This window comes from Tenrec ecaudatus, chromosome X, assembly GCF_050624435.1.
Source record: "Tenrec ecaudatus isolate mTenEca1 chromosome X, mTenEca1.hap1, whole genome shotgun sequence".
NCBI lineage: Eukaryota > Metazoa > Chordata > Mammalia > Afrosoricida > Tenrecidae > Tenrec > Tenrec ecaudatus.
Genome location: NC_134548.1, coordinates 55,060,712 through 55,080,180, shown reverse-complemented (window position 1 = coordinate 55,080,180; position 19,469 = coordinate 55,060,712). Strand labels below are relative to the sequence as shown.

Below are 19,469 nucleotides of genomic sequence, written 5' to 3'. Positions count from 1 at the left end.
CTGACCCAGTGACACTACATGACAGGGTAGAACTGCCCCTAGGGGTTTCAAGGCTGTAACTGTTTGCCAGAGTCGAAAATCTATTCGAGTCTATTTATTACTGCCATTTTTCAGGGAAAATCTAATAGGAGATGGATGGGTGGCAACCAGAGAACTTTCTAAAGCGTCTCTCTGCCAACCCTGTTGTGTGGCTTGGTTATTAGACTGACAGTGACCCCTCGCCTCTCACAACACCTATTTGGCTCATGAGCACATTTGAGAGCCCCATAATTACCCCTCGAAGGAGTCTAGGTAGGCATTATTCCCATTTTACACATGGGCAAAAGACCTAATTGACTTGTCTTAGCTGGTTGCATAGCCGGTATAATGGCCCATCCAGTCCCGGAAGAGGTCTTCCTGACTCCAAAGCGGGGGATTTTCCCACTGCACCACCTATGTGCCAGGCTTGTCATGATGTTCTTAATAAGCACTGATCTCTAATAGTCACTTTGAGAAATTTGGGATGTTATTGCCATTTTACAGAGACACGGGAATTAGAAGGAGGGGGAGGGGTGTTGTTAAATGACAAAGATCATCCGGAAGGAAGGGCAGAGGTTGGATTAGCTTGCAGCTCTCCAGCCACTCAAAGGCAAGAATTTTGTAAACTCCATCGCCAGACGCTGGCTGGGGACAGAGCTGTTTTGTGAAAATTTCACCTGTTGTGTGCGCTTGAGTGAATCCAGATTCATAGCAATCCTATAGGGGAGAATAGAACTGCCCTCATCGCTCCCGTGGCTGTAAATGTTTGACCTAACACGTTTCTGTTCTGCAGAGCGGCCCGTGGGTTCCCACAGTCAACCTTTCTTCTAGTGCTAGACCCAGGAAACGGAGGAAAAAAGCTTGCGCACTAGCTATTGGAACAGGGAGGTCAACGTGAGGGCGAGTGCGTGGTGGTGCCAAAGAAGGCGTGTTTGCTTCCCAAACACCCACAGACTGTATCTGTCCCACGGTTGGCCCGTCCAGCGTTAGTGATGGCCTCTTAACCAATACCAATCAGCGCAAAAGCCGGTGTGTTGCCAGGATGAAGCTGCGCCCGCCTCTCTGCTCCAGGGGATTGGCAGGTGGGCGGGACCGGAACTGACGCTACTAGGGAATGCTCTGCTCTCGAAGTGTTGCTATTTTCCAGTCAGTCCAGCTGACTGCGGCCAAATTGGAAGCGCGGAGGGGAGGAGCTCTGTGCGAGGAGTAGGCCGCGCAAGCTTCTCGCAGTTACCCACGCTGCAAGTCCGAGCCTCAGGGAAGGAGCGAAGACCGGGATCGGCCGACGAAAAGAAAGGCAGGAAACGAGGGTATCGACTTTTACTGGTATCTAAGGCGGAGGGCACAAGAGGGTAAGCGCTCGCTCCTGATTGGTCCGTGGGCACCAGGGAGGCTCCGCGCAGCTGCTCGGATTGGTTGGTGCTTTCAATTGTTGTGGCGGCGGCGGCGGCGAATTTACCCACGTACTTCCGAACGGGAGGGCGGGGCCGTGCTGGCGTGCGTGCGCTGCGGCGCCGGGCCCCACCCGGTAGTTTCAGAACCCGCCAGGAGGCGGGGCGAAGAGGTGCTTGTTTTGGTTCGAAGCCGAAGGCCGGAAGGGACATATCGAATCTTGCTGGACTTCGAGAGAAGGCTGCCAGAAACTCGCTACGGTACCTTCGTCTTGGGCTTCGCATCCAGATTCTCCCCCCACCCCGCGTGATCTGTGCGCCGCCGAGGATTCTCAAACCTTTTATCCGGGTTCTGCCGTTCCCGACGTGCTTAGCGCACCACAGTAGCCTTCCCCCGCCACCTCCCGCCGCATCCGGGTTCTCTCCCAGCGTGCCTCGCGCCGGGTTTGCTGGGGGCTGCTCGGCGCTACCGCCATGACTATTCTCCCCAAAAAGAAGCCGCCGCCTCCCGACGCCGACACCACCAACGAGTCGCCGCCGCCCGGCCCACTGCCCCCAGCGCCACGCCGCGGCGGGGGTGTGGGCGTGGGCGGCGGCGGCGGCCCGGGCGTGGGCGGCGGCGACCGTGACCGTGACTCGGGCGTCGTAGGGGCTCGTTCCCGGGCCTCACCACCGCCCCAGGGTCCGCTACCAGGACCACCCGGAGCACTTCACCGCTGGGCGCTCACCGTACCCCCGGGCGCAGTGGCAGGTCCTCGACCGCAACAGGCCTCTCCACCTCCATGCGGAGGCCCTGGAGGTCCCGGAGGTGGTCCGGGTGACGCGCTGGGAGCCGCGGCGGCGGGTGTGGGTGCAACGGGTGTGGTGGTGGGCGTGGGTGGTACTGTAGGTGTGGGCAGCTGCTGCTCTGGGCCAGGGCACAGCAAGCGGCGCCGCCAAGCCCCCGGGGTTGGCGCAGTTGGCGGCGGTAGTCCTGAGCGGGAGGAGGTCGGTGCGGGCTACAACAGCGAGGATGAGTACGAAACGGCTGCTGCGCGCATCGAGGCCATGGACCCTGCCACTGTTGAGCAGGTAAGGTGCCAAGAGGAAAGAAGGGTGGTGTGGTAGGTGGGCTCCTCACATTGGCCAGGGACCCAAGGAATATGCTGTTTGAAAAAATGCCAAGGGACTTAGGCCTTTGGGGGCCTGACAATCCTTTCTTTGGAAGAAATGTGTTACACCTTTTACGCTGGAACTGGAATTAGTGCCTCCAGAGGTGGTGGGGGACTTAAAGATGGGATCCGAGGCCCTTTATGAGACCCAGAGTAGTAATTCCACATCCAGGGACCTCGTGGTGTCCCTCCAAAGGAGAGACAGTCACGTGGGGGTGGGGAACCTAGGTGTGTGTTCAAGGGCTTGAGCTCCTTTTTCCTCTCGAATTGGAGTCTGGGACACTCCCTCAACTCACTGCCTGGAAATGGTTGATGGTGATTCTGAACTCTTAATGACTGAGCAAAAGTGCCAGGAGGGTTTTCCAGGACTGAAATCATGATGGTCGCAGACTGTCCCGGGGAGTGGCTGGTGGGTTCAAATCGTAGCAGCCACTGCTCCATCGGTGCACCAACTTCTCCAGGGAACCCACAGAAGGTTCTGAGCATTTTCAGAGGCTCTAAACAGGTTCGGGGGCTGAGACACACTGCATGGAGTAAGTTACTTTCTGCAGGGAATGAGGCTCGGGCTCACCAAGCAATGGGCTTCTCAACCTGACATAACGTGCCCGCTGGAGGTAAGCATCTGAGCTGGGATTTAGGACTTGTCCTTGAAGAGAGATAAGATTCCCCTCTGTGAGGTCGTGGGCCAAAACTGACCCCCACGAGTTAAGACTACTCAGGTCCAGGTCCGTGAGACTCATCCCCTGACAAGGATCTGTGCTTACCCTCAGTGGCTTGAGACCTCCTTGCTTGCGTACAAAGGTCTGAGTCTCTCCAGCAGGAGCTTAAGCTTCTTTTAAGGGCTAGGCCCCTCGTCCCCTGTCCCTACACTGTTTTGGCTCCTGGGGCTTAAGGCTTTCCTGCTTATGAACTGGTTTTGTTTTGTTTTTTAAGGCCGGGTCTCTTCAGGGGAACTTTGTCCTCAAGGATTGGTATCTACATGAGTCTCTTTGCCCTGACTATAAGGGACTGAAATACACTATAGGGATATTATCCCTGCCTCCATCCCCAATTAACAGGAGCCTGAGGTTCTCTGCCCCAAGGGCCTGAGGTTATTGGTAGGGATAGAAGACCCCTGCCGAGGTCACTTTTCAAGGAATGTGTACAGCATGAAGTCTCAGGGATGGTGCTTAAGTCTTTCCCGCGCTTCTCTCAAGAGCCTAAGTTCCTCTTCATTTAGGGCCAGAGACCTGAAACAACCTCACCACCAAGCACTTCACACAGACTTGAGCTTTCTCCCCAGGGTGAGAAGGGTCATACATATCCCTGTGGTGGGTGTGTCTGCAGGCAAGGCATGTACCTACCTCTCAAGGGACTTGAAGTTCCCCTCAGGAACAGGAGACGCCCTCTCCCCTAGAGGCATGGAGTCTCCTCCCATGGGTGTGAACTTCCCTTTGAGATACCTCTCCCACCTTGGGATCCTTGGAGACATGATTTTCTGCTTTGAGGACTTGGGCCTAAGCCATCCCCAGGCTGAAATGAGTCCTGAGGAAGCACCACACCACCCCCCCTTGGTGACATGGACAGGGTAGGATGTTGAGGCAAAGATTTGAGCCTCTTCCCAGAGACCCCAGCTTTTCGTCTGGGGCAAGGGACTGTCTTAGGGGTTGAGGCCTCAGCTTTTGTTGGGTATGAATCTCCCTGCTAGGTGAGCCTTTCTCACCAGGGAGATGAGGTCCTCCTCAAGGTGACCTGAGGCCTCCCCTATTGCACAGAAGGACCACAGTGCCACTTCAGGGTCATAAGAATTCTATACCTTGAGTCCCCTCAAGCCTGAGACCCCTTGTCTCAGGAATGAAAAGTCCTTGCTCCAACTATGCTTGCCTCCCACTTACTCCCAGGGTCGGTGAAATAGTGTAACCCTTTTTGGCAAGTTTTTGTCCTTCCCACAGACAGACGTGTTTGGGACATCTCCACTCTAGGGAAATTCTCTGCCCACTTTGCTTTCCCCTTTGGCGCAGGTAAACAAATGTTAATGTGTTGGATATGTGCCTGGTCTTGAGCCCTGTGTCTTTGTTCTCGTCCTGCCTCTCATTGTTACTTCTGGTAAGGGAATTCATCTGGACCCGCAGGATGAAGACCAGGAATGCTTTCTTCTCTGGCTGGGGTAAATTCAGCCTGTTCCCCCTAAAAGAAATTGGGCAAGATACACCTCAGGTCACAGGGGCAGAGAGGAAGAAGGTCCTGTGCTGTATGGTGACTTGGTAAACCCTTTATACCTCCCAGGCATCTATCTCCCAAGCTGGAGTGCCTCCCTTCCACCTCTCTGTACGAATGGTGGCCTTGTGAACCCCCAACAGTGAAGGAGAAACTACCTGTTCTCTCACTTCTTAGAGCAAGAGAGGAAGAAAATGCTTCTCTTTCTACCTCCTGCCTCAGCTGTTTTAACTTGGGACCATCTGAGGATGAGAAGAGAGGAGATTCTTTGCCCCAGTCTTGGTCCTGAACTGTTATTGCGGGTGGGAGGGTGAATTCATAGTCGAGTCCATCCAATTGGGCCTTTTGGGAAAGGAGAATTTTGTTGAGGGGAAGCCAGGATGGTGAGTATGGTGCCTCTTCTGATTCCTGTTTGTCCCGATGCTGTGAATGTATCCCTACTCCCTTTAGGAGCCCTGCTGGTAAATCTGGGGTTGCGGTGCTGGGGAGGTGGTAATTTTAGGGATTTCCTTTCCCAGATATGACTGCCTTGCTGAAAGCCTACCCAGTGGAAAGGATGGCTTGGAAGCATCCTGAGCTTGGGTATCTCAGAGAGTTCTTTAAGAGGAGCCACGTTTGCTGAGGTGGGCCATCCGTTGAAGATGCTGGGGGTATCTCTGTAGCCAGGATACCTGGTTTTCAACTCTGGCTCTGTTGGGGCTCTGGGCCTCAGTTTCCACAGCAGTCACATAGGTACTTGCCTTTAACATTTTAGGAACTCTCAAACTCCCAGGACCTGAAAGTGATGAAGGATGGTGTCTTGAGAAAGAGCTGGGTTCTTCCCCACTGTTCCCTTCCCTGGCAACCAGGCTTGGTGGACAGTGATTTGGGGTGGGGTGGGGTGGGGAGTGGTAACTGATTTAGTGAACAGTCCACTGGGATTGGATGGTGTGGAGGGAGGGTTATTTGTGAGGTTTTTTGGGGCTTTGGAGTTGGTCATGCTTGAGTTCAGACCTTAGTGTGCCTCTTGCTTTTAGCTGCTTTATAGCTGTAGAAAATTTATTTCCCCTCTTGTGCAGAAGTTCACCCATGCCCGGGGTTACTGGGTGTTAATACTTGACTTTGTCCATCTTGAGCCTTGGCTGTTTTTTCCTTTTTCCTAGGATGGACTTTTCCGCAAGACCATCTTGGTTCAGCCTATATAGGAGCCTTTGCCTACCCTTTGTGACCTATCTCTGGTAGTAAAGACCCATCATTTGTCATTTAGAAAATCTGCAGACTCCTTGGACTTTTCTGGAATTGGGTAGCTAGTTAGTTAGTGGGAAGCCAGCAGGCAGGGATCTCTGCCCAGGCAAGCTGGGGTTTGAGTCTTGTGTCTGCACTTAACTTTAGTATGACTTAGACCCTGTTCTGGGCCTCAGTTTCTCTGTCCATACAGTGGGTAGCCTTGAGGAGGGAGATTGGACACATGGATCTAGTGATTCATCCAACTCTGAAGCAAGGCCTAATCTCTTCAATTTCCTGTGCTCCACCCACACCCCCTGCAAAAGTTGTAAGTGGAATCTTGACTTGGGGGGATGTGTATTTTGGGGGTCTGTGCTTTGAAGTTCCAAGCCCTGTTTTCATTCCTCCTTCCTAACTGGTCTATAGGCCCTTGGGTTTGTTTTATTAAGTACATTATTTTGTTGAACGTGCAGAGCCAACTATACACCAGTGCATTCTTCAAATGCACAACAATTCTCACCCTCTTCTGAATTACTCCTCCATAAACATGAGCTCACTGCCGCCCCTCCCCCCCAGTTTTTTCTCTTAACCTCTCTAGTTCCTGTTGTCAATTTGTTCTCTTTAAAAAGAGCACAGTACTGAAGGCAGACCTTCTTTAATTAAGGTAAGCATTGTAGGGGAAATTTTGGGTCTAAGGTTCAACGATCTCAGGGCAGCTGTGTCAGGTTCGTCTAGCCTCTGTGGTTCTAGAGCAGTGATTCTCCACCTTCCTCATGCCGCGACCCTTTAATGCAGTTCCTCATGTGGTGGGGACTCCCAACCATAACATTGTCATTGCTACTTCAGAACTCATTTTGCTACTGTTAGGAATCGGGTGACCCCTGTGAAAGGATCCTTCACCCCCACGGGGGTCTCGACCTACAGGTTGAGAACCGTTGTTCTAGAAAGTCTGGATTCAATAAGAATATTAAATTCTGTTCTGCATTTCCATCCTTTGGATCAAAGATTCTTCAATAGACTCTTTGATCAAAATGTTCGGTCCTTAGGCTTGGGGATTTTTTTAACAGCTTAATTATAATTAGTGTACTATCTAATTCACCTATATGAAGTGTACAATTCAGTGGCTTCATATCTTCATAGAGCTGCGCATCCATCACTACCACCAATTTTAGGACATTGCCTCGCTCTGAAAGAGCCCTCATACTCGTTAGCCATCGTCTTCCAATCCCTTTACCTTCTCCCAGCCCTTGGAAATGGCGAGTGGACTTTCTTGACATTTTGCATACGTGGAGGCAGACCATATGTGTCCCTTAATGACATGGCTCCTATCATTAGCTGGTTTTCAAGGTTCATGTATGTTTCATGCATCAGTTCTTCGTTTCTTTTTCTTGCTGGATGATAGGACCACAGGATTTTAATCTTTCTTCAGTAGTCCATATGTGGGGCCTTACCTTCCACTTCTTATTCTTCTGCCCAGGTAGGCTTGGATTGGTCTGCCTAGAGCAGCATGTCTATTTCCTATTGAATGGATTGTCCGTGTTTGACCTGTGGAACCCAACCAGTGTTCGGGAGGAGAGGGATGGTCTTGGCACCAGGGTTGCTGAAGCAGAGCTGTGATGCCCAGAATACTAAGCACCTCTTGGCTATGGACTATGGGAAGGCATCTGTAGCTTTGCCCTGCCCCCTCTCCCATTCAGTGATAGCTCATTCATCCAAGCAGGATCCAAAGGCTTCCCAGACTAGTGGCCCGGGAGCGGGGATAGGTGGGTGGGGATCCAAACCCTGCTGTCTAAATTCGACCCCTTTCCCTGGGAGGAATGCTAGGGAGATGGCTCCTGCAGAATGGGAGACATCCCAAGTTGCTTACAGCCTGAGAGATCAGACGAACACCAGGGAGGCACTACAAGGAGAGCGTATTCGTTTTCCATGACCACTGTGACAAATGACCACACACAGGGTGCCTTAAAGCAATCGTCGGAGGGGGCTGAAGTCAAGGTGCTCTCCAGAGGCTTTAGAATCTATCTGCTACATGCATGCTCTTGTTCTCTTCCAGGGAAAGGAAGGGAACTCATTCAGTGTTCTGCACAGAGCCTTGTAATATTGGAGTCTGCTGCTCTCCCTAGGATTGGGAGGCTTGCTGTCCCCATTTCACTGATTGGGGAAGTGGCTCAGAGCAGTTCATCACATGGCCAATAACTGGCAGAGGTGGGATTGGAACTGGTCTGTCAGGCCCCACAGCCTGCTCTGACTGCACCTGGACTTCTGTACTATTAGGTGGCAGGTTGTCATCTCAGGGCCTGGGACCCCCTGGGGTTAGGGAGCTCTCCCTTGCCCTTTTATGGAGGCACAAAGATGTGCTTGCAATATTCAGGGCTTGAACTAGACTTTCTTAGGCCAGGCATTGATTTAGCTTAAATATTTTTAAAGCCAGGCTACCTCTCAATCCTTCCCTGCTGAATAACTCCTAAGCTTGCCCTTTCTTTCAGATTCCTCTTAAAAGTCTCCTGCCCAGCTTGGGGACAGGGAAGAGTAGGCAAGGAACTCCTGGTGATTCCCTGAACCTTTTCTGGAGCCCTAGGGCTGGCTAGTTTTCCCTAACCCCGGCAGCGGGAGAGAGGAGGGATTTCCACCAGAGTCCAAGCTCTCTAGGCTGCTGGTACCAGAGGTGGTCAGGAGTCTGGTATCCAGTCCCAAGCCCAAAATCTCAATCTGGCTGTCCAGGACTCAAGCTCTATTTGTGTAAGGGCCTCCTTCCTTGTTAAGGGCATAGCAAGTTTTTACCCAGGATGAGCTGCCAGGTCTTCAGTCAGCAGCTCAGGAGAGTCTCCCCACCCTCTCTGCTGACTCTAGACCAGGCTTTGGTGGTGCCCAAGACCAAGCTGTCTGCCTTTGTAAAATGGGAACTATTCTTTTTTCCACATGGAGTCATGGTAAGGATCATTAAATGAGGTCACCTTTTACCTTGTCACCTGGCATGGGACAGACTAATAGCACATCTTCCTGGCAGTGCTCAGCTTATCTGCCTAGTTCTACCCAGGAATTTAACCCAGCTGACCTCCTTAGGGGGGTCCAGGGCATTCCTGGCGCTTTGTGGCAGAAGTGGCTTCCTTTTGCATCCAGTTAATAAGCATTTCTTGGGCTCTTGCTGTTAAAATCTTTTGCTCAGGTGGTACCAGTGCCAGTCCTCAGGGATGGGTCAGGCTCCTTCCCTGTATGTTTCATAGCACCCCTTCATTTACCTCTTCTGGGGCCCAGCTCCACTTTGTGTCATCGTTGCTGTTTCCCTGTCCCTCCTTTACCAGTTGGTGAACTTACTGAGGGAAAAGACCTTATCTGATTCCTGTCTCCAGCCTCATTGCCTACCCCAGGGCCTGACTCACTCAGTAACCACTCTCTTGGATGTCCTGTTCCCCTCTCTAGCTCTTTTCCTGGTACACCTGAAGCCAGGAATTTGCTAGGGCCTTCTTTGTGGTTTTTGCTTTTAGAACTTCTGTCTAGTCTACGGGTGTAGTCATAGGTGCAAACTTCTGACCGGAGACTCCTGCAACCTGGAGCAGGTCATCTCAAATCAAGTAGGCATGGAAAATTGACGGGGGCATACCCCATGGTGCCAGGGGGTGGTTGAACCTGCAGGCAGTTGGGGTGGACTTGGTGGCAACTGACTGGAGTGTGCTAGTCTATTTCACAGACTCCAGAGCTGGAGGGGCCCCCATGTCACTGGAATGTTGAACTCAAATAGGAGTGTCTGTACTGCCCACGGAAGCCCATTAAAGGGCTGCCAAATGCCTTTGTCATCTGTGGAAATCCAGCCACACCTTCCTGGAGTATGGGGCTGATTGGGTTTCCCTTGTGTCATGCCTTCTTCATCTTCTCTTGTCCAGCCACTCAGCCCTTCCTGAGGGCTGTGCACTTAGACATCATCATCTCGCCATTTCCCCAGCAGATGGTGCACTCTTCACCAAGCCGCCTTATGCACCACCCTGAGCTGCTGGACATCTCTGTCAAGTAGCTCATAGGGCCCTGTGTGGGAGGAAACTGCGGCTTGGAGCATGTAGACAGCTTACTTGAACTCATGCGGCAAGTGGGTGGTTTCAATCCAGACTTGTTGGCCTTCGAAACATGTTTTCCAAATTTTCCCAGGAATAAGAGGTCTGGCCTTGTGAGGTGATTCCTTCTGTTTGCTCTGCATTAGCCTGGATGCTGTAAATCCCTGAGTTGGGGTGGTGGTCCCAGCAAGCAGGTTTGAGATCCTTGTTGGCCGTCACCTATCCTGATGCAGCATCAGGCTGGTGGCTGCTTCTGTTGGCCAGCAGAGGGCATGAGGGGCCTGAGAGAGAGCTACTCCTTACTGTTTTGTTTTGAATTGGAAAATGGGTTTTAAGTGATACATGGTCAGGTCTGGTTTGTTGTTTGGTTTTTGTGATTTTTTTGAGAGATCTGAAATCATCTGAAAACACGTGTATAGGTTCATTTAATTCAAACCTTTTGGTTGAGATTGGCTTTGGAATCTGGGAAAAATTAAGAATTTAGAAAGGTCGACTGGTGTGTTTACTGTGTATTTTTTCCAGCAGTTTTATTTGCAAGTGATTTATATATCATAATTCAGTAGATCAATCATATCACAGAGAATAGTACAATCACCCCTCGCATCAATTTTAGAACATTCCCATTCCCCCATGGTCAAATCGCCTTTAAAATGATTCGTGCCCTCACAGTCTGACCCTCGTGCCTCCCATATACTGTGTACTATGTAAGGCCACAGTTGGGGTCTGTGGCAGCACCTCATAATCCCACACGGAAATGTTTGACTACCTTCACATGGAATATGTAGATTAGTGTCAGTTTCAATCAGGCTTATGATGCAAATGCGCTAAAGACTTGCTTTCTGAGCTTTCTCGGGTTTGGAATTTGGGGTGACAGGTTGTATATCTTTATCAAGAAGGCGGTGGAGTCAAACTTTACTAGCAGCACCCATAATGTCCACAGGTAAGGATAACATTTTGTTGACTAGCTTTCCCATGTCGTGTGGATACCTACATGCATGCACCACCACCCACTGCTCTTGAGTCCATGCCGACTTTGGACAGTTCTGTAGTGTTTCTGAGGCTCTCTGTCTTTCCCGAGGCAGATTGCTTCATCTTCCATGGAGTGGCTGGTGGGTTCCAACCGCTTATCTTTTTGTCAGCAGTTCACTGCTTAACCCACTGCGTGCACGCACACACAGACACACACGTTAAATGTATTTAATCACAAACAGGAGCGCTCATTGTCTACTTTTTTTGCCTTGTTCAACATATCTTGGGATTTCTTAACTATAGATATATGTGAGACTCCAGATGTGGCATCTTAACAATCACTCCTATCTTCTCTAATCCGGCCCCAAGGGGATTGGAGTGAAGCTCCTTAAAGTAGAACCAGATTCTCCACTCAGCTGCTTGCCAGATGTGGGCCTCCAATAATCCGAGGAGCCATGGCTTCAGATAGGGCCTCTGGTCTCAGAGTAGTGGGGTCCCTCTGGGATTGAGTTTGAAGTTTCTGTACAGACTGGTTCCTTAAAATAAGGGGTCTCCAGCGCTCCATAGGCATGGACTGAGAGTGTTAGTTTTGTCAATCATCGGGTCCCCTCGTTGCTGACTTCCCCATCACTTCTTTCAGCAGGAACACTGGTTTGAAAAGGCACTGCGAGACAAGAAGGGTTTCATCATCAAACAGATGAAGGAGGACGGTGCCTGTCTCTTCCGGGCTGTAGGTAAGTCTCTGCCTCAGCCCCCAAGGACCAAGGGCTGCTGTGTTCAGTTGACAGGACTAGCCCCTGGGTTAGGGTTGGCAGAGTATGCTGGTCCTACAACTGGTTCCCAGTGAGTTGATTGCAGTTCATGGGGACTCCATGTGTGTCAGAGTAGAGCTGTGCTCCAAAGGGATTTTGATGGCTGTTTTTCTGGAAATAGACCACCGGGCCTTTTTTCCAAATTATATCTGTATATACCGGTAATTGCCAAGCTCTGGAGAATCTTGACCTAATAAGCTGATACACAATTTTAGGGGGACACAATTTGGCCTCCAAATTTTATGTCCTCGTCACATGCAAAACAGACTCACCCCATCATATCCCATACGTCTAAAGTCAACTCCCAAGTCTAAAACTTCCAGTAGAATAATTCTTCATATGTGAACCTGTGATACCAAACGCATAATACAAAATAGGACAATTCCAAAATGTGGAGCAAGGTAGACATTTCCACTACCAGTGGGGAAAGTGGAGGGAAAGAAGGGATCATGGAAATACGCAAGTCAAAAACCTAGGAGAACAGTAGTCATTAGTTTCTCAAGGCCTGAAAATAATCCTCTCTTAGATCAACTCTCTTCCACAGAGTCTGGGTGTTGGTCATGCTCTCTGGATTCTGGGCAGAGACTTCTCATACCTGGCCTTCAGCTGCACCTTCCAGGTTCGCTGGGATTGCAGTGCTGCTCCCTTGGCTTTGGGCAGTCCCATTCTCCTAGTCTAGCTGAATAATGGCCCACCGCCTAGTTCTGCCAGGGCGTGGTCTTCTATCCCTTAAGCGTGGCAGCTCTGTCCTTTCAGCAGCTCTGGCCCCATCCCTGTCTCCTTGGCACTGGTGATTGGCAGCCCCACACTCCAGAACTCAATTGATGAGCACCTGACTCTTTGAAACTTAGGAAGCTGTGGCTGTAGCCCTTTGAGATCCCGAAGTGTAGTCTTACCCGTTGAGACCATGGCAGCTTTGCTTCCCATGCACCTTATTTCTTCAGCTTTTACTTCTGGGTTCCTTGACCTCTTGGCCCCTTGGGCCTTTGCCCTGCTCTGGCAAATGCTACAAAGCTCGTTATCCAGAAGCACCCCACTCGGCCTGCCAGTGTTGGTTGGCCTGAAGGTGCTCACCTCTCAGTGGGTCTGCAAGCCTTGCCCCAATGACTATTGCTCACAGGCACCCTACTCTGCCAGAAAGTTTCATTTGCTCCTGGATTGGTTCCCACACTAGCCTCCTGGGGTTCTGCTACTGCCATTTCTCTGCTGGTGCCTGCTCTCTGGTGTTACATCTCTCCTCACTTCCTTCTAGTCCTCGCTTGAATTGCATTTGGCGTCCATATTTCCACCAGTAGTTTCCCCCAAAGCAGTGTAGCCTCTTACTATTAAGCACCTTAAAACTTCCCAGCCTCTACTCATTACCCAGTTCCAAAACTTCTTCCACGTGTCGGGTATCTGTTCAGGCAGCACCCGCTCTTCTGATTTTAAAGTCTGTCTTAGGTACCTGATGCTGCTGTAACAGGAATGCCACAAGTGGATAGCTTTGACACTGTCTAATAGCCAGTCTAAGCTAGATCTTTGAGGCCCCTGGCACTTTGAATCTGTGACCTTACCAGTTATGCAGTAGAGTGTTACGTGTCCGGGGAAAGGTGGAAGTATTTGGGTGTCCAATATCTACCAAGGAAATGTGCCTCCAATAAGAGCTTTGAGCAGGGAGTTGGAAGATGTGTCTTCTAGTTCTGTCCCTGACTTCATTCCTGTGTGACGTTCTATGAGATACTCATTTAGAAGGCTTCTTGGAGCCCCTTCCGGATCTGCTGTTCTTGGTCTGTAGGTACCTGCTCATGTCTGCTGGCAGGCTGGACCAACTTAGGCTCCACTCCTGACTGTGTTACTAATTTTTAGTATGACCTTTGGGCAAGTAGCTTTTCCTTATAGAGCCTGATTACTCATCTGTAGCCGAGATGAAAGACCCTAGGATTGCATGAAGGTAAACCTGGTAGTGCCTAACACATGGAAGATCCTCACAGAATAATGCCAATTGCTGGTCAGTCAATGCTGACTCATAGTGACCCTGCAGTACAGAGTAGAACTGCCTCATATGGTTGCCAACATAGTAATTTATGGAAGCAGTCTGCCACATCTGTCTCCCGTGGAGTGGCTGGGGAGTTCAAACTGCCAGCCTCTGGCTAGCAGCTGAGTAATGCACTGCCAGGGCTCGTTTCATGGAATAATGGCATGGTACGGTCACCCAAACTCTGCTTTCAGGGGCACCTCAGAGTCAGAAATGTTTGTTGAATGGGCAGAAGGCTTTGAAGTAGACTCTGCTGTGCTGGAAGTGGCCCCAGTATTCTTCCCTATAGTTCAAGTTTGTATTCTTTCTGGGATGTTTCCTTGGGAGGTAGGTAAGTTGCAGGAGCATTTTGGACATAACGAAAAGGACCTTTTATATGCCTTGCCTTGTACTGAAGAAAGACATCAGGCTTTATGTAGGATAATAGGGATATTAGTGGACTTGGGGTCTGTCGGGTAGGCCCCACCCCTTTTCCTCAGTAAAGGGCATCTAGGTCTCTTGGGCCATCTTTGAGGCAGACTTAGAGATTGTAAAGACCTGGCTTGTCCAGTGACTTACATTAAAAGTAGTGTGTGTCTTTCTTTTTAGCTATTCACCTCAAACCGACCCTGGCTCTTCTCTCTGCCCCCATTGAGGCCTTCCAGTAAGGGGCCTGGGCTTACAGGAAGAGCTGATTGGGGCCAATTGAACGCCTTTCCCTATCAGCACTATGGCTACCACATTTCCCCTGCCTGGGCTGCCCTTGGCTTTTCTCTGTAAAACCTCACAAGCCCCTTAGCCTCACCCCAGAAATATGTGGCTCCTCGGTCTGTCGGCTTCCTTGGGTTCAGAGTGCACAGTCCAAGTGCCTGATGAGGAGACTTTGTCTACCAGCTTTCCGCCTGGCCTGGGCAAGGACAGGTGGCAGACATCCTAGTGTTTGGTAAGAAGTCCAGCGAGCTCTTAACTGCTGCTGTGCATTGAATAGGAGGAGAAAGAGCCTGTAACTTAGGGGAGTTCAGACATAGAGGGCACTCCTGCTCCTTGTCCTGTACTATGTGCTGAGCATTGAGCTGGATGCTCAGGCTCACTTGCAAAATCAGTCATCCTATGAGACAGGTGAGATGATGGAGATGATTTCCCTCCAAAAAGGGAAGTGAAGGATCACACAACTTTTGAGTATATTTAAACCATATTGAATTGTGTGGTATATGAATTCTTTTTTTTTAAACAATTTCTTAGGGGCTCATACAACTCTTATCACAATCCATACATATACATACATCAATTGTATAAAGCACATCTACATTCTTTGCCTTAATCATTTTCCTTTTTTTTTCTCCTCTTTTCCTTTTTTTACATTTTATTAAGGACTCATACAACTCTTATCACAATCCATACATATACGTACATCAATTGTATAGAGTACATCCATACATTCCCTGCCCCAATCATTCTCAAAGCATTTGCTCTCCACTTAAGCCCTTTGCATCAGGTCCTCTTTTTTTTTCTCCCCTCCCTCCCCGCTCCCCCCTCCCTCATGTGCCCTTGGTAATTTATACATAGTTATTTTGTCATATCTTGCCCTATCCAGAGTCTTCCCTTCCCCCACTTCTCTGCCGTCCCTCTCCCAGAGAGGAGGTCACATGTGGATCCTTGTAATCAGTTCCCCCTTTCCAACCTACTCACCCTCCACTCTCCCAGCATCGCCCCTCACACCTTTGGTCCTGAAAGTATCATCCACCCTGGATTCCCTGTGCCTCCAGCCCTCATATGTACCAATGTACAACCTCTGCCCTATCCAGCCCTGCAAGGTAGAATTCGGATCATGGTAGTTGGGGGGAGGAAGCATCCAGATCTGGGGAAAAGCTGTGTTCTTCATCGGCACTACCTCGCACCCTAATTAACCCATCTCCTCTCCTAAACTCCTCTATGAGGGGATCTCCATTGGCCCGACACTTGGGCCTTGGGTCTCCACTCTGCACTTCCCCCTTCATTCAATATCGTGTGTGTGTGTGTATATATGTATATATATACACACACATATATATACATGCACACACACATATATACATACATACACACATATGTATACATATACACGGTATGTGAATTCTATGTCAATAAAACTTTTTTTTAAGAAAAGGGAAATTACATGCCTCTGCATCATCAGTGGCAGAGCCGATATGGGAACTCAGGATTTGAGGACATATTCTTTTGCTGACCCCATCCCATAAACCCTAGATAGCTTCTTGGTCTTCAGTGGTCTGGGTGACCTTGGCTGTGGTCCATGTCCTCTCTGGACCTAACTTACTTCCTCCATCTAGGATAGTGTTTCCCAAAGTGGGTGATCCTGCCCCCTGAGGGGTATTGGAATGAGCCAGGGGTCTGCAAAAGCAGGCTACTTTTATCGTGGGTTGTGGGGTGTGGTATATTAAGTTAATTGCCCCCTCGGGGTGCTGAGTAATCTTTTATTTATACATACATACATATATATATATATCAAAATGAGGCAGTAGGCCAAATAAATTTGGGAACCTATGATCTAGGAACATGTGGTCCTGTACTCATGGGAATCCTGAAGCAGCTGACTTTCCATTTTGCCGCTGGAGGTATTTGGGTGTCCCAAATATGAACCAACATCTCTATTGCTTGTGCCCGATTTTACCCCAACCGCTGCCTCAGTGAAGGCTCGGGTGGAGTAGAGGTGGGAACTGAGTCCCAGAGGTGTCCTGTGGCCCGTCCTGCCCCCAGCCAGCCTCCCTCTGCTATTCACAGATAACTGCCTCTTGGAAACGTGAGTCTGCATTTCTCCCTCCCTCTTCCCATGTGGTGTTGACTCAGCAGAAACCTCCGGCCCTGGCCATGGTCTCTGGGCAAGGTGGAGGCCATAGTGTTCATGGATCGTAAGAGAGTGTAGTTTATAGTGATGGCGTCTAGAGACATGAAGTATACCCACTCTTAAAGGACCATCGGCACTAGGAGGGATGAATCTTGGATCAGTTTTGACTCTTTTATAAACAGAAAATGTGGCTGCCCAAGAAAGCAAGAACCCTGTCTAATTCACATAGCAGTGTCAGAATCTAGATGTTTGTGGTTGAACCAGGGCATAGAAGAAGAGCATTCCCATGGACCATTTCTTGTACACTAGCTTTTTGGCCACTCTCTGCTCTGTCTCTCTCAGTTTTTCCATCCAAGCAGTGGGGATCCTTGAGCAAAAAAAGCTAGATATCTCCATAGACCAGGCCGTCAAGGAGACTGAGTTCTGCTTTCCCTGAACCAACTCCCTATGAAGGGTGTGGTAGTTGGGGCCATGGGCCAGGTCACAACCACAGTTACTTGACAAGCAGGGGAGGTCTTTTTCTTGACTCGTCTACTCAGCAGGGCCATTGTTCCCACTGGAGCAGGAGGGGAGTGGGGAGAAAGACCAGGTTACTGCCTCTCCCTGAAACAGATGTAGTTCCTTTTTAGGTTCCCTGCAGGCACGAAGCTTCCTTTCCTCTCCTCTCCTTAGCTGAATTTGCTATAGTTGTTTTAGGTGACAGACTAAACAACTGGGCGGGGGGGGGGGGGGAGATGGTGCATAGAGGCAGTTTCCAGATACTTGTAAAGTAAGTGGTAGAGCCCTGTACTTAAATTCCTTTATAACGGTAGTTCAGGGTCCCCTGTTTTGTTTCTCCATGTAGCTACTAGGTAAATGCTGATGATATGTTAGGAGGCAGCATTACAGAGGTGTGGAGCACCTTGCTCCGGGCAGCAGAAGATGTTGAGGCAAGTCTATTGGAGCTATTGGCTATGACACGCAGAAGGACACATCATGGGCATTGGGTAGGAATGGGTACAGGAGTTCCTCAGTTTATATAGCCTCACATCTTGCCCACTCAAGCAAGGATATTAACACATCAAATCAGATCGTTCTCTTTTGTGTGTTTTTTTGTGGGATGTTTGGTCCCAGAGAACATCTTGGGCCAGGTGTGCTGACTCTAGCCTTAGACATCCCTATGCTTTTGTCTTTATGCTTGGAGACAGGAAAAAAGTATGGTGTGGGTTAAGGTTCCTGCTGACCTCTAAGGCCCAAGGAAGGGGGAATACAGTTCCTGCTGTCTGTTGTCGCCACCTGTTCCCAGGCCTTCCCAGGGCTCCAGCTCATTTCTGTTTATACTTATGGAGAAACTGAGGCAGACAGGATCTGACACGGCCCCTAAGGAGTCATGCAGCTTAAATGATGGCTGGATAGAAGGGTGGTTGATAATGGCCTCTGGGACCAGTAGCGCTTAAAGTCACCAGTTAACCCTTTAAAAACCATGTCTTCACCTTTACTCCCTATCCTAGCTAGGAAAGGCTTGAGAAAGGATTTTTTTTACTCAGAACCAATCCTGCCCCATGGCAGATGCTCTGGTTGTGGGATTAGGCTTTTCATGGGCTAAAGTTGCCAGTGGCTGCATTCACCCTGTCCCAAATGGGTCACTTTGGGCCAGCTGTGGCACATTCCTGTAGCTCAGTATCCCTCTTGGGAAAAGTGGGATGGTTTGTTTTTGGGGTGGGGGGGGAGCAAAGTGGCATGGTTTTGTGAGAATCAACTTGAGTTGGAGCATGGCAAGTCCTTGGTAAAACTTGGGGTAGTTTGTACTGAGGATTGCTCATCCCTATTTGGGTTGGGAACAGAGGTGGGGACCCCTTTCCAGCTGGGGTCTGGGAGGAGAGAGCAGGTGCAGATTACTCACAAGTGCAGAGTCAGCAAGAGGAGAAGTTTCGGTTTCTATCAAAACAAGTTCTCTGAATTCCCCTACCTCTAGATCCACCGGCCCTCCTTTCCCCCTATCTTGGGTCCACACACAGGGAAGTCCAACCTTCAAAGAGGAGGAGGGCTTTCTGGACGAAAGCAAATCCTTACTAAGTGCTTGCTTTGTTCTTAGCCCGAGGCTGGGTGCTTTCCCTACCTTACATACAGCATTGAATAAAACGGCACCTCATCCCCTTTATTGGGGAGGTACTGTTAACACCATTCATGATCCCCAAATTAGAGTATATCCTATTAGCTTGGTGCCCCCCGCTGAAAAAATGCTGTAATTAAATACATATGCACTGTACTACTAATCAGTGGCATCTGAGAATTGAGAGGTGATATTTTACAGAGGGGTAGGGAAGTGTCATAGCTTTCCCACAGTTGGGGCCCCCTGTGTGAGAAAGCCTGTGTTAGTAATCTTAATATCAGATTGCTAACGTTTCAAGCTAAGGACGCATAGGGCTTGTAGGCCTTTGGATTCAGTAAGGGTTTGCCCTGAGGATGGGCAGCAAGAGGAGGGATGGCCTGAGCCCAGCCTTTGGGCCTTTCTTTGGCCTGTAGAAAACCCCAAACCAAACTCAATGCCGTTGACTCGAGTCTGACTCCTAGCAACCCTCTGTAAGGATTCCAAGACTGCAGCTTGATCAGACAGTCTCCTCTGGCCCGCATGGCATTGCTGGTGAGTTTACGCAGCTGTCTTTGTGGTTAGCAGCCCGACACCTAACCTAGAGCGCCTCTAGGGCTCCTTTATGGGCAGTGGAAATGCAGCAAATATGAGGAAGGACTCACTAAGTGCTCCTGGCCACATAGAGGCTGGCCTGTGGGTGGCTGGGACTCTGGAGGGGTCCTCATCCTTATGACTAACATAGCTCCAGTTTCTTGAGCGCATACTAGGCCTCTCCTG

General features: G+C 49.9%; 1 protein-coding gene across 3 annotated transcripts in view; it reads left to right on the top strand.

Annotated features, from left to right (window-relative positions):
* Positions 1-1,136: 1,136 nt before the first annotated feature.
* Positions 1,137-19,469, top strand: part of OTUD5 (OTU deubiquitinase 5) — a 30,761-nt gene continuing 12,428 nt past the window's right edge. For 2 of the 3 annotated variants that reach the window (XM_075539448.1, XM_075539447.1), the window contains exons 1-2: positions 1,138-2,480; positions 11,615-11,708. In XM_075539448.1, coding sequence (XP_075395563.1) covers positions 1,884-2,480; positions 11,615-11,708 — 691 coding nt within the window. In that variant the 5' untranslated portion in view covers positions 1,138-1,883. Of the gene's footprint in view, positions 2,481-11,614; positions 11,709-19,469 lie in introns of all 3 variants that reach the window. The other variant, XM_075539449.1, reaches the window with a different exon arrangement.